The sequence below is a fragment of the Salmo trutta genome, chromosome 14, assembly GCF_901001165.1.
Source record: "Salmo trutta chromosome 14, fSalTru1.1, whole genome shotgun sequence".
Taxonomy (NCBI): domain Eukaryota; kingdom Metazoa; phylum Chordata; class Actinopteri; order Salmoniformes; family Salmonidae; genus Salmo; species Salmo trutta.
Window position 1 is genome coordinate 80,658,074 of NC_042970.1, and position 14,366 is coordinate 80,672,439.

Below are 14,366 nucleotides of genomic sequence, written 5' to 3' on the forward strand. Positions count from 1 at the left end.
TTTAACAGAGCTCTCTACAACTAGGCTGAAAAAAGGCAGGAAAAATACGCCATAAGTTAATTTCAAACATTCAAAATCACAGTTTATTGAAGCAATGAAGAGTAAACAAACTCCTCCATTCTGTCAAGATAATCAATCAAATGAATGAATTAATAAATTGGATAAATATAAACTTTCAGTGGATTGAATATAGGTGATCACAATGGTAAAAGTGTAACATGTACATTCTTATGTGTCAATCTAAAACCTGTGCTGTGTTCAAATACCCATATCAACATCCTGTATACTACATACTTAATGAGTATATACTACATACTATTAGTTCATTTTAGAATACTGTAACCACATACTTAATGAGTATATACTACATACTATTTGTTCATTTTAGAATACCCGATACTGTAAACGAAGGGTATCCCTTCAGTTGAGTGTACTAGCACTTCGCCTGTCTAGCAGAAGTTTATGCTGTTGCTATGCAACCTCTTGCTAGCTTGTGAGCATAACAAATTACTAGCTAGACATTTTACGATTTCGGCTGGGTCCGTAAATTCACCCATGGAGTGCAAGAGAGCGCTCAGAATGCGCTCTGGGCATTCGGAAATCCAGAGCGTTTCGGTCTCGGAGCCCACACTAGACGCTCTGGCCAAGGAGTAGGGTTGATCCGAGCGTTCTGTCCTCACAATGGCAGTCAAGCACCCAAGCTAACTGGCTAGCTACCTCCAGACACAAATGAGAGAAACCCTCACTCACTCTGACCATTTTACTCGCCCTAGCAGAGCTGGTAGGGCTGTTTTAATTTTATGCAGAGTGTTGGTGACTAACTGTGCTGCAGGCAACAATTTAATTACGCTTTATTTTTTGCCAACGCTTACTGACACCGGCCATATTCACCGCGTTTTATTCAGCTATTCTGTGCACTGGCACACAGATGAGAGATGCTCTGAAATCAGAGTAGAAAGCCAGAATGAACAATGTCCATTGAGAACGCACGACGACTCTACCACTTAGCTAAGAATGATGTGAATAATCAAGTCAATAAACATTGGGTAGTTAGCTAGATAGTTAATATATATAATATTATAATATAATGTATTAGTAGCCAACTAACGTTAGGTAGCTAGCTAACAGACCGGTACATACTGCTGAATGACCTGCTGCGGTTCGACAGCGTAGCTAATAAATTGTCAGCCAACATAACGTTTAACTTATTTGGAAAGTCATTACTTTATTACATTGCTCAAGATTTTCTGAATAATTGCATTATGGGCCCTAAAAGCACAGAAAGTGTCCACTGCTTGTATACTTCGTATTTTGGTGAATTTAGTACGACATCCAGGAACTTTTGGCATACTATAGCCATACTATGACCAATAAGTATACTACATACTCAATTTACATCACAAATAGTACAGTTAGTATGAGTATTTGAACACAGCTCTGGGATCACCCTGGAAATCACTCCATGGGGTTAGGTTATGCTCCATAGAGATTAGGGTATGCCATTTAGGACAAAGGTATAGTCTTTAGCATCCTGTCTTTACATCCATTAAATTAACATTAGGACCAACATATAAAACCATTACAGAATGGATAAGTTATAACAGGGTCAATCTATAGCATATCATATACAATCCAACACACACACACACACACACACACACACACACACACACACACACCTCTCAGCATTCTCAGGACCTCCGTGACAGTACAGGATAAATCTCAATGCAACACAAGCTGATGGGAGTCTGGGGTAGCGTCCAAAATGACACCCTATTCCCTATATAGTCCACTACTGTAGACCAGGGCCCATAGGGAATCCAATAGGGCTCTGGGCAAAAGCAGTGTAATTAATAGGGAATAGGTTGCCATTTGGACTGATTCATCTTAATAACCCTGGTCACCTGGGCTGGATCCAGAGAACCAGACAACCTGGGGTTTTGAACCACCCCCGGGGGGGTAGAGGCTGATCTGCCGCGGGCTCTACCCAGCCAAGGAGCTTCGAATCCTGGGTAAGAGGGGCAGTACCCTCCCTGGGTCTCCATGAGTGGGTAGGAGGGGTAGTCATTTCTCACTTGCTGAGGGTGGAGTTGCAGACAGCACAAACAAACACTGTCTCTCTCTGGGCATCTGGAGCTGGGAGGGAGGTAAAGAGACATTACATGAGAAAAGGGGGAGGCAGAGAGAGATGGGGAATGAGAGAAGGTGTAAAATAGAAGAGATAGAAATTTGTTTTTAAATCAACTGATGTCTTCGGAGACCTTATTTATCATTTCATCATTTCAGTATAGAAATGCCATAATAGCATGTTGTGTGTGTTTCTCTCTCACCTGTGACACCCATGCAGGCCTTGAGGACCTTGTATGAGCAGCATCTGGAGCAGAAGCTGTTGCCACAGTTACTACAGCTCCGCTGAAACAGCAGAGGTCACAGAGGTCACGATGACATCATCATTATTGTTGTTGTTATGTCCCAAACTGAACCCTATTCCAGGGTTGGGGCCAATTTGAAATGAAGTGGGTGAATTCAGGAAGTAAAGTGAAACTCTAACCCCAACCCTGTCCTATTCCCTACATAGTTCACTACTTGTGACCAGGGCCCATAGGACTCTGTTCTAAAGTGGTAGATTATATAGGGAATAGGATGCCATTTGGGACCCACACCAGGTTCCACACAGAGGTATTAAACAATCTACAGTATTACTTATGATTGTATTTATTGGTGGTTTAAAGCTCTTACCCTTCTCTTCACCACTGAGAAGACTGCACTGCAGCTAGAACAGTTACCTTTGGGATGAGAGAGCAGGAAGGGGGGAGAGAGAGGGGGGATATTTAATTTCTATCTGAAGACTAGATACTAAACCCACCTTAAGTAGGACTGAGGTGAGGAAGAAGAAGATGAAGAGGGATGAAGGGTTGACTGACCTGTGTTGTTGGTGGGGTAGCGTTTGCGTAGCTTCTCCGTCAGTTTGGACACCTTACTGCGGATTGGCTCGTTGCGGCTCAGCAGACCGTTGTCTGAGGTGATGGAGATGGTGTCCAAATCTGAAGTAACGTCATCATCCTCCTGGGGGGGACAGAATGGGGGGAGGAGGAGAAGAGAAGGTTTAAGTTACTAAAGAGCAGTTAAAGGGAGCAGCTTTGTGGGAACTACATAGCCCCTAAACCCTACACCATAGCCCCTAAACCCCAAACCCTGCTCCCTACTCCTCCAACACCAACCCCTCTCTTCCATGGTTTAGGTGGATGTGTTTCTCAACGTCAACAGGGAGTCGAGAGCACACAGGCAGCAAAACCCCACTAACACAAAACCATACACGTCATCCTCCAAGGCAGGGGTTTCCAACTCCTTCCATGGAGGGCCCAGAGTCTGATGGTTTTGGGGTTTTTCCTGTCCAATTAAGACCTACACAACCAGGTGAGGCCAGTTCCTAACTAACCAATGAGCTCAATTCATCAATCAAGTCAAAGGAAGGAGTGAAAGCCTGCAGACTGGGACCTCTGTGGAATGAGTTTGAAACGTGCTACCAGACATGCTCCAGATCAGTTGTACAGTTCACACCCTTATGGTTAAGGTTAGTGTTAGATGAGGCTAAGCTGATCCTAGATCTGTGCCTATATATTGCTCTGAAAGACGAGGGCTAGTAACCCTTTTGGTACACCTCAGGTGAGAAACGGCACCTTAAGCTCCGCCCTCAGACGGCATTGCACCTGTCTCCGTAGATGGGCTGGCAGCCAATCAGCAAAAGACCTCAACTGTATTCATAAAACAGTCGCAATCACACCCTATTTCCAAATAATATAGCGCACTACTTTATACCCTAGTCCCTATAATATAGTGCACTACTTTATGTGGTATATATATAGAATGACATTAGTGGTATATGTAATGATATTAGTGGTATATGTAATGGCATTAGTGGTATATGTAATGATATTAGTGGTATATAATGATATTAGTGGTATATGTAATGATATTAGTGGTATATAATGATATTAGTGGTATATGTAATGATATTAGTGGTATATGTAATGATATTAGTGGTATATAATGATATTAGTGGTATATGTAATGACATTAGTGGTATATGTAATGACATTAGTGGTATACATGACATTAGTGGTATACATGACATTAGTGGTATATATAATGATATTAGTGGTATATGTAATGATATTAGTGGTATATGTAATGATATTAGTGGTATACATGATATTAGTGGTATATATAATGATATTAGTGGTATATGTAATGGCATTAGTGGTATACATGACATTAGTGGTATATGTAATGATATTAGTGGTATATGTAATGGCATTAGTGGTATATGTAATGATATTAGTGGTATATGTAATGGCATTAGTGGTATATGTAATGATATTAGTGGTATATGTAATGATATTAGTGGTATATATAATGATATTAGTGGTATATGTAATGGCATTAGTGGTATATGTAATGATATTAGTGGTATAGATGACATTAGTGGTATATGTAATGATATTAGTGGTATATGTAATGATATTAGTGGTATATGTAATGGCATTAGTGGTATATGTAATGATATTAGTGGTATATGTAATGGCATTAGTGGTATATGTAATGATATTAGTGGTATATGTAATGATATTAGTGGTATATGTAATGATATTAGTGGTATATGTAATGATATTAGTGGTATACATGACATTAGTGGTATATGTAATGACATTAGTGGTATATATAATGACATTAGTGGTATATATAATGACATTAGTGGTATATGTAATGACATTAGTGGTATATGTAATGATATTAGTGGTATACATGACATTAGTGGTATATGTAATGATATTAGTGGTATATATAATGATATTAGTGGTATATGTAATGATATTAGTGGTATATATAATGATATTAGTGGTATATGTAATGATATTAGTGGTATACATGACATTAGTGGTATATGTAATGACATTAGTGGTATATATAATGATATTAGTGGTATATGTAATGACATTAGTGGTATATGTAATGGCATTAGTGGTATATGTAATGGCATTAGTGGTATATGTAATGATATTAGTGGTATATGTAATGATATTAGTGGTATATGTAATGACATTAGTGGTATACATGACATTAGTGGTATATGTAATGACATTAGTGGTATATATAATGATATTAGTGGTATACATGACATTAGTGGTATATGTAATGATATTAGTGGTATATATAATGATATTAGTGGTATACATGACATTAGTGGTATATATAATGATATTAGTGGTATATGTAATGACATTAGTGGTATATGTAATGACATTAGTGGTATATGTAATGACAGTGGTATATGTTATGATATTAGTGGTATATGTTATGATATTAGTGGTATATGTTATGATATTAGTGGTATATGTAATGATATTAGTGGTATACATGACATTAGTGGTATATATAATGATATTAGTGGTATATGTAATGACATTAGTGGTATATGTAATGACATTAGTGGTATATGTAATGATATTAGTGGTATATGTAATGATATTAGTGGTATATGTTATGATATTAGTGGTATACATGACATTAGTGGTATATGTAATGACATTAGTGGTATATGTAATGACATTAGTGGTATATGTAATGACATTAGTGGTATATGTTATGACATTAGTGGTATACATGACATTAGTGGTATATGTAATGACATTAGTGGTATATGTAATGACATTAGTGGTATACATGACATTAGTGGTATATGTAATGACATTAGTGGTATACATGACATTAGTGGTATATGTAATGACATTAGTGGTATATGTAATGACATTAGTGGTATACATGACATTAGTGGTATATGTAATGACATTAGTGGTATATGTTATGATATTAGTGGTATATGTTATGATATTAGTGGTATATATGTCAAGTTACAGTCCTGATGTCATAATGGTAACATAACCAGTGATGGTAACATAACCGTAACAACAGCACTAAGGTGTATAGACATTCCACTACCCATGCAGACAGGACCCAACCGAGGTGTGTACCCTATACACTCTCCTCCCACCACAAACAGGGTAAGGGTGAGACTTACCACTAAAGCCAAGGGAGTCTCCTTGTTAGGATGGAGAGGAACACACACACACACACACACACACACAGGAGCAGATTACACACACACAGGAGCAGATTACACACACACACCAATTTAACACAAACACACCGTATCTATCTAACACAAACACCCCAGAAACACACACACTGTGCTGTCTGAGATAGTAATATTGAACTGGCCAGCTACACTAGATGCATAACGTTTGCAGAGCACGAGACACTCCTATTCACTTCAATGAAACCTGGTGGTCTATTTCTATTGTCTAGATTTGAACGTGCAGCTCACACCACTGAACAATATGATGAAGTGGTTTGAGCTCTGCTCATGCCAGCAAAACGTTACACTTCCAGTGTAGCAGGTAATAAAATCTAGGCTTCTCTCCACGTCCTCGTGTAGCTCCTGTGCAACACACACCACTGCAACACACACACACACACACACACTTACAGGTCTTTGACCTCGGTCATGATGTCGTGTAACACTGAACTGTCTGAGATAGTCCTAAATATTAAATTCAAATCACAATTTATTGGTCACATACACATATTTAGCAGATGTTAATGCAGGTTAATGCTTGTAACACACACACACACAAAACTTAGTAACTGGGCTGAGTAGTTGAACTGTCACAGAACTTTATCATTAATCATTTATCAAAAACAAACATTATTTGTCGCAATTGTTAATGTGTCCTGTTTCTAATGCTGTAATACCACAGCACGACAGACAGGGGGAGCCACTCACCTGCAGGGAGATAAGGGGCTCCTGAGTCAACTGAGAGGGGAGGGAGGTAGAAACAGAAAAGGAAATGAATCATCAGAAGGACAGGAAGTTGTCAGCCAGCGACAGAAGGAAGAAGGATAAGAAGCTGTGTTCCAACACAATCTTTTTCCTTCTGATTTGACAATGACATGGATAGGAAGGTAGGCATGGAAAGGAAGGTAGGCCTAGTGGATTCCTTGGTTTCTCCCATCCTACCATGTTAGATCTGTGAAGACTTAGTGGAAGGAATGGAAGCAGTGTTCAAACAGAGCCGGAGTGAGAGTGGTGCAACTGCCAATAAAGTTATATCAAATCAAAAATACATGGCCTAAGACCTGGCCAAAGAGAGAGGTCAGGATGAAAAACCAGTCAGATAACAAGACATGAAGGAATAAAGCCAAGATAACGGTTGATTTAGTTGTTACCTCGATGGCATCTTTGAACTCATCATCAGGCTCTGCCTCCTCAGCCTCCTCTACGCTGCCCGGGGACAGGTCCTACACACAATAATGATATACATGTAAGTTACATAAGAGGATTATTGCATAACACTGATCTGTAATGTTTTAATGTACACCATTAATTCAAATATACACACTCTACATATACATCCAGCCCTTCCTCTCTCTCTCTCTCCTTACCCCTGTTTCTCTCCCCCCACCACTTCTCTCTCTCCATACCTCCAAGCTGGTAGCAGTGGGAGTCCTGTCCAGGCTGCCGTGGTTCGGTTCTGTGTGGTCCATCTCTCCTTCTGAGGATGGGTTCTGGCCAGACTGGACCACCTCCCTTAGGTCCAACACAACTACACACACAGAGGGAGAGTGGAACCAGGCTGTTAGAACACAGAACCAACACTTGAGAGTGTGTGTGTGTGTGTGTGTGTGTGTCTGCATATACAGTACCTACCAGTCAAAAGTTTGGACACACCTACTCATTCTAGGGTTTTTCTTTATTTTTACTATTTTCTACATTGTAGAATAATAGTGAAGACATCAAAACTATGAAATAACACATGTGGAATCATGTAGTAACCAAAAAAGTGATAAACAAATCTAAATATATTTCAGATTCTTCAAAAATGCCAAGAGTATGCAAAGCTGTCATCAAGGGAAAGGGTGGCTACTTTGAATAATGATTCCATATGTGTTATTTCATAGTTTTGAGTCTTCACTATTATTCTACAATGTAGAAAATAGTAAAAAAATTAAGAAAAACCGTTGAATGAGTAGGTGTGTCCAAACCTTTGACTGTTACTGTATGTGTGCGCACTGACCCCTGCAGAAGTCTCTGTTCCACAGGAAGAGGGCAGTAGTGAGACAGGCCAGCACCCAGCCCACAGGAACAGAATACAGCAGCATCAACACAGCTAACAGGCCACCATAGAACCTGAGAGACAGAGAAGAGAGACAGAGAAGAGAGACGGAGAGAGAGAGGAGAGAGAGAGAGGAGAGAGAGAAAGACACACTCAGGCACACACAAACAACCCTAACCAGTCTGTCGGGCGATTTGTAAGTACAGATAAGGTGTGTGATGACATCTATGGTGAATGTAGAGTGGCTGAGTTACTGTCCTGGAGAACAAGGACACACACAGTGTTACTGACCTAGAGGACTCAGAGTGGCTCCAAGTACACACACACAGTGTTACTGACCTAGAGGACTCAGAGTGGCTCCAAGTACACACACACACATACAGTGTTACTGACCTAGAGGACTCAGAGTGGCTCCAAGTACACACACACAGTGTTACTGACCTAGAGGACTCAGAGTGGCTCCAAGTACACACACACAGTGTTACTGACCTAGAGGACTCAGAGTGGCTCCAAGTACACACACACACACACAGTGTTACTGACCTAGAGGACTCAGAGTGGCTCCAAGTACACACACAGTGTTACTGACCTAGAGGACTCAGAGTGGCTCTCCCAGTACAGGAGCTTGTAGACAGACTCAGCAGACAGGCAGGCATGAGACAACAGGTCATCTAGCTGCTTTAACCTGTGGACACAGACACACACACATACGCACACACACACACACAGGGATAGTAAATAAATTAACTTGGTTTTATAAAGTGGAGGGCCAAAGTCACACTCACTCACAGGTCCTTGACTTCCAGCATGGCGTCCTGTCTGGTGAGCTGAACGTTCTGCAGGTCCTTACGAAGCACCGCGTGGCACCGCCTCTTCTGTTGCTCCGCCTCCGACGCCCCGCCCCCACACCTGTCCTGCAGGTAACCCAGGGCAGCCGGGGCAGACACCCCCAGAACACACACAGAGAACCACCCCACTGGAGGGCAGGAGAGAAACTGACTGTCACATTTTAGATATATCACATTATTATACACACTCAGTTGTATGTGGTAGTAGTTCATATATCAGTATGTGTGTGTGTATTACCCAGCATTAGCTCACCTTCACTCAGAGTGAGGAAGAGGATGTTGAGCAGTAGACAGACCAGTAGTGAGCACAGAGGCATCCTCCACCTGTAATACACCACACAGTCATACTGACCTAGGATCAGTTTAGCGTCCTCAAGTCCTATCCTCAACCATTAGGGTGGAGGAACTAAAAACTGACCTCCGATCAGTGTCTAGGGTAAACACTGACTCACCCCAGCATGACTATACAGTAAACCAAATAAGATGGCATGCATCTACAACTACGCTCATTAGAGCAGGGCTGGAGCAAAAGCCTCACCTGCAGACCAGCTCCACAGCCCAGATCTAGGATCAGTCTACCCTCCCTTCATTAGCCCAGTAGGTAGAGTGCCAGCTCCACAGCTCAGATCTAGGATCAGTCTACCCTCCCTTCATTAGCCCAGTAGGTAGAGTGCCAGCTCCACAGCCCAGATCTAGGATCAGTCTACCCTCTGTTCATTAGCCCAGTAGGTAGAGTGCCAGCTCCACAGCTCAGATCTAGGATCAGTCTACCCTCCCTTCATTAGCCCAGTAGGTAGAGTGCCAGCTCCACAGCCCACATCTAGGATCAGTCTACCCTCCCTTCATTAGCCCAGTAGGTAGCGTGCCAGCTCCACAGCTCAGATCTAGGATCAGTCTACCCTCCCTTCATTAGCCCAGTAGGTAGAGTGCCAGCTCCACAGCTCAGATCTAGGATCAGTCTACCCTCCCTACATTAGCCCAGTAGGTAGAGTGCCAGCTCCACAGCCCAGATCTAGGATCAGTCTACCCTCTGTTCATTAGCCCAGTAGGTAGAGTGCCAGCTCCACAGCCCAGATCTAGGATCAGTCTACCCTCTGTTCATTAGCCCAGTAGGTAGCGTGCCAGCTCCACAGCCCAGATCTAGGATCAGTCTACCCTCCCTACATTAGCCCAGTAGGTAGAGTGCCAGCTCCACAGCCCAGATCTAGGATCAGTCTACCCTCTGTTCATTAGCCCAGTAGGTAGAGTGCCAGCTCCACAGCCCAGATCTAGGATCAGTCTACCCTCTGTTCATTAGCCCAGTAGGTAGCGTGCCAGCTCCACAGCCCAGATCTAGGATCAGTCTACCCTCCCTACATTAGCCCAGTAGGTAGAGTGCCAGCTCCACAGCCCAGATCTAGGATCAGTCTACCCTCCCTACATTAGCCCAGTAGGTAGAGTGCCAGCTCCACAGCCCAGATCTAGGATCAGTCTACCCTCCCTTCATTAGCCCAGTAGGTAGCGTGCCAGCTCCACAGCCCAGATCTAGGATCAGTCTACCCTCCCTTCATTAGCCCAGTAGGTAGAGTGCCATCTCCACAGCTCAGATCTAGGATCAGTCTACCCTCCCTTCATTAGCCCAGTAGGTAGAGTGCCAGCTCCACAGCTCAGATCTAGGATCAGTCTACCCTCCCTTCATTAGCCCAGTAGGTAGCGTGAATCAGTCTACCCTCCCAAGTCTTATCCATTATCATCATTGGAGAAACTAAAAACTGATCTTGGATCAGTGTGTAAATGTATCCTCTCACCCCAGTAGGTAGCGGGCCAGTTCCAATGTGTCAGTGAGCGGCTCCAGAAACAGGGCCATCCTCTTGTAAGACACTACCATCTTGAGCAGGTCAAAGGTCGCGACCTGGCGGGGGCCGGGGCTTCCCAACTCTGAGGGTGACCCCGTGGGGGAGCCGGGGGTGTCTTTAGGGGGCAGAGGCACCAGGGTGTCGTCCCCCCTGTCACCCACCCCCGGACCACCCTGACAGGGGTCCTGACATGCCCCTACTCCAGGCTTCATCCCGACTAGAGGGGAGAAGGGTAGGGTGGGAGAAAGGGGGACAGAAACAGAGGGGGTAGATAAAGGGAGTGAGACACACATGGTCCCTGTGGCTCAGTTGGTAGAGCATGGTGTTTGCAACGCCAGGGTTGTGGGTTTGATTCCCACGGGGGACCAGTACGGAAGAAAAAAAAAAACATGTATGAAATGAAATGTATGCACTCACTACTGTAAGTCGCTCTGGATAAGAGCGTCTGCTAAATGACTAAAATGTGAAATGAGACAGAGACACAAGGAGCAGCCAGATAAGATTTTATTTTCAAGTCCGTCTGTTGCTCTAGCTAGCATTTCCTGAATATGTTACGCTGTGCAAACACTCACTCACTAGCTATCAGTGGAAAGAGGAAGGGGGCAACAGTAATCACGAACCTGGACGATCAAAGTAAATCTACCATACCTGATCTAATGACGATTTAATCATTTATCTTCTAATGCTACTGAGAAACGTGACTGCTGACATAAAATGGGTGGGTCATGAAACAATATGACTGCAACAGGCCACACTACGCTGTTAAATGGGTTCTATATCACATATTGATGAAAATACATTGTTGTCACACATAGCTAGTGTTTTCTAACGTTGGTGTCTAACGTTACACAACAACAGCTGTCATCCAAATCGCATGTAGACACCTGGCGAAATTGTAACTCCAATTAAACTAACCAGCTAGTGATTGACATAACATGTAATATTTGCAACAATCAATATATATGAATAATAAGGCAAGAAATGCAACATTACCTGACTAGCGGGGAAAGTGTCAAAAACCGTAGTTAGCGAATATGAAAGCAATTCTTGATCGTCAACACGACAGGATCTGAATGTAGGAAGAGACGAGTCACGCGCCTGTTTAGACAGTTTTCACAGCCTTCTTGATATGAAGTCAACCAACTGTATTCGCTTCTCAAATCGAGGTTATTGAGTTGACGATGTTTTGTGCTGTATAAATGTTTGGGAAATAATTTGTTTTAAGCAAATAACGCCTGCCTGCCAGCTGCGAGAGAAAAGTAATCGCTTCCGCAATAAAATCCGACTGGCTAATAGAACGCAGAGCGAACCGATGAGGGAGAGAGTAGATTAAAGAAAATATCGTAATGTCAAATCACGTCAATCTGAGGTCCATTTGTGGGGGAAATTATGAGCTACATCACTCATTTCTCTCTGACTGAAATATTTTACTAAGATACTCACCCAAAACGGTGTAATGAAAAATATAATAGTATTGACAAAAATAGTGACTAGTGTTGTGGGAATTCTAATCAATAATGAGGAGAGAGAAGACCAATCACGATATGCCTTTATTCACAATTTATTAGTAAGGGAGCATGTCACACCAAACACACATGCATGGAGTGAGCCTCTGGGTTATATACTATCTCATGATAGGTCAGGATAGGTGCAACCTCAGAGATGACATACAATGGTTCCAGACACTAACCCCACAAGGCCTGTGCCAGACTTTAGGCCCCAAATACAAGGAACTTGTTGTTTTGTTCAGTACTAAGAACTTAAAAGGACATTTGTTGTTACTTAGTTCCACCTTGCTAGGAGGGGGTGACTGACGCACAGACATTGTGGAGACAAGTGATTGGTTGCCATTACTCACGCCATCCCTTCACATGGGTTGCAATAGGTAAAGACACATTCACATATAGAAACAATGCTTCCTTCTGACCTCCTTTGCCATATTCCCTTTCTGATATTCTGCATAGCATCAGGGACATGTGACAGACAAGCTTAACTTCTCCCCTCTCTGGACCCCAGATGACTTGAGGCCCATATGAGGGAGGAAGTGCAGCTGCCAACGCCAGACTCCGAAAGGAGACATTCTAATAACAAGAGTTTCAACAGTTCAATCATATAAGCATATTCTGCAGATAAGACATCTTAATTATCTATGTTACTTAGCTAATGTCTCCATTCGGAGTCTGGTGTTGGCAGCTGCACTTCCTCCCACTAGGCTACCTGGGGCGGCAGGTAGCCTAGTGGTTGAGCGTTGGGCTAGTAACCGAAAGGTTGCAAGATTGAATCCCTGAGGTGACAAGGTAAAAATCTGTTGTTCTGCCCCTGAACAAGGCAGTTAACCCATTGTTCCTAGGCCATCATTGAAAATAAGAATTTATTCTTAACTGACTTGCCTAGTTAAATAAAAATAAAATAAAATATGGGCCTGTCACCTGGAGCCCAGAGTGGGTAGAAGTCAGGCTTGTTCCTTGGCGTACACATCACTGACAAACTGAAATGGACCACCCACACAGACAGTGTGGTGAAGAAAGCACAACAGAGCCTCTTCAACCTCAGGAGGCTAAATAAATTTGTCTTGTCACCTAAAACTCTCAGAAACTTTTACAGATCCACAATTGAAAGCATCCTGTCGGGATGTATCACCGCCTGGTACGGCAACTGCGCTGCCCGCAACCGCAAGGCTCTCCAAGAGGGTGGTGCGGTCTGCCCAACGCATTACCGGGGGCAAACTACCTGCCCTCCAGGTCACCTACAGCACCCAATGTCACAGGAAGGCCAAAAAGTTAATCAAGGACATCAACCACCCGAGCCACTGCCTGTTCACCCCGCTATCATCCAGAAGGCGAGGTCAGTAAAGGTGCATCAAAGCTGGGACAGAGAGACTGAAAAACAGCTTCTATCTCAAGGCCATCAGACTGTTAAACAGACATCACTAGCCCATTAGAGGCTGCTGCCTATAGGCATAGACTAGAAATCACTGGCCACTTTAAGGAATGGAACATTAGTCACTTAATGTTTACATATCTGGTATTACTTATCTCATATGTATATACTGTATTCTATACTATTCTATTGTATCTTAGTCCATTCCTCTCTGACATCGCTCGTCCATATGTATATAGTCTTAATTCATTCCTACTTAGATTTGTGTGTATTGGGTATATGTAGTGTAATTTGTTAGATATTACTGCACTATCAGAGCTAGAAGCACAAGCATTTTGCAACACCTGTTGTAACATCTGCTAATCACGTGTATGTGACCAATACAATTTGAATTCTGATTTCTCCACCACACTAGCCTGCATTATTCAAATTATAATATGTAGGCTATGACAATTGCATGTGTTCTCAAAGATTTTAGAAATTGATGGTCTTCAGAAATTCCTAATGGATTAACTTCTGTCGATAGAGCACAATCAGTCAACAACATTGGGCCTATAAATTAAATACATTGTCCATCCAAGTTGTGCTTGTGATAGGTCCTATGTGTGCCGTGCACGTTGGTTTGTCTT

General features: G+C 42.5%; 1 protein-coding gene across 6 annotated transcripts; it reads right to left on the reverse strand.

Annotated features, from left to right (window-relative positions):
- Window positions 1-1,608: 1,608 nt before the first annotated feature.
- LOC115147577 (protrudin) lies at window positions 1,609-12,154 on the reverse strand. 6 transcript variants are annotated; one of them, XM_029689832.1, is made up of 14 exons: window positions 11,851-12,151; window positions 10,810-11,074; window positions 9,276-9,346; window positions 8,964-9,150; window positions 8,764-8,859; window positions 8,136-8,248; window positions 7,543-7,664; window positions 7,288-7,359; window positions 6,845-6,874; window positions 6,080-6,097; window positions 2,925-3,066; window positions 2,740-2,786; window positions 2,331-2,412; window positions 1,609-2,136 (listed from the first exon to the last, which is right to left on the reverse strand). In XM_029689832.1, the coding sequence occupies exons 2-14, from the start codon at window positions 11,067-11,069 to the stop codon at window positions 2,072-2,074; spliced, it is 1,305 nt and encodes a 434-aa protein (XP_029545692.1). In that variant the 5' UTR covers window positions 11,070-11,074; window positions 11,851-12,151; the 3' UTR covers window positions 1,609-2,071. The 6 variants fall into 6 exon arrangements, with proteins under 6 accessions (XP_029545692.1, XP_029545691.1, XP_029545694.1 ...); XM_029689831.1 differs by having other exon boundaries at window positions 6,080-6,100; XM_029689834.1 differs by lacking the exon at window positions 6,845-6,874 and having other exon boundaries at window positions 6,080-6,100; window positions 11,851-12,150.
- Between the last annotated feature and the right edge of the window lie 2,212 nt (window positions 12,155-14,366).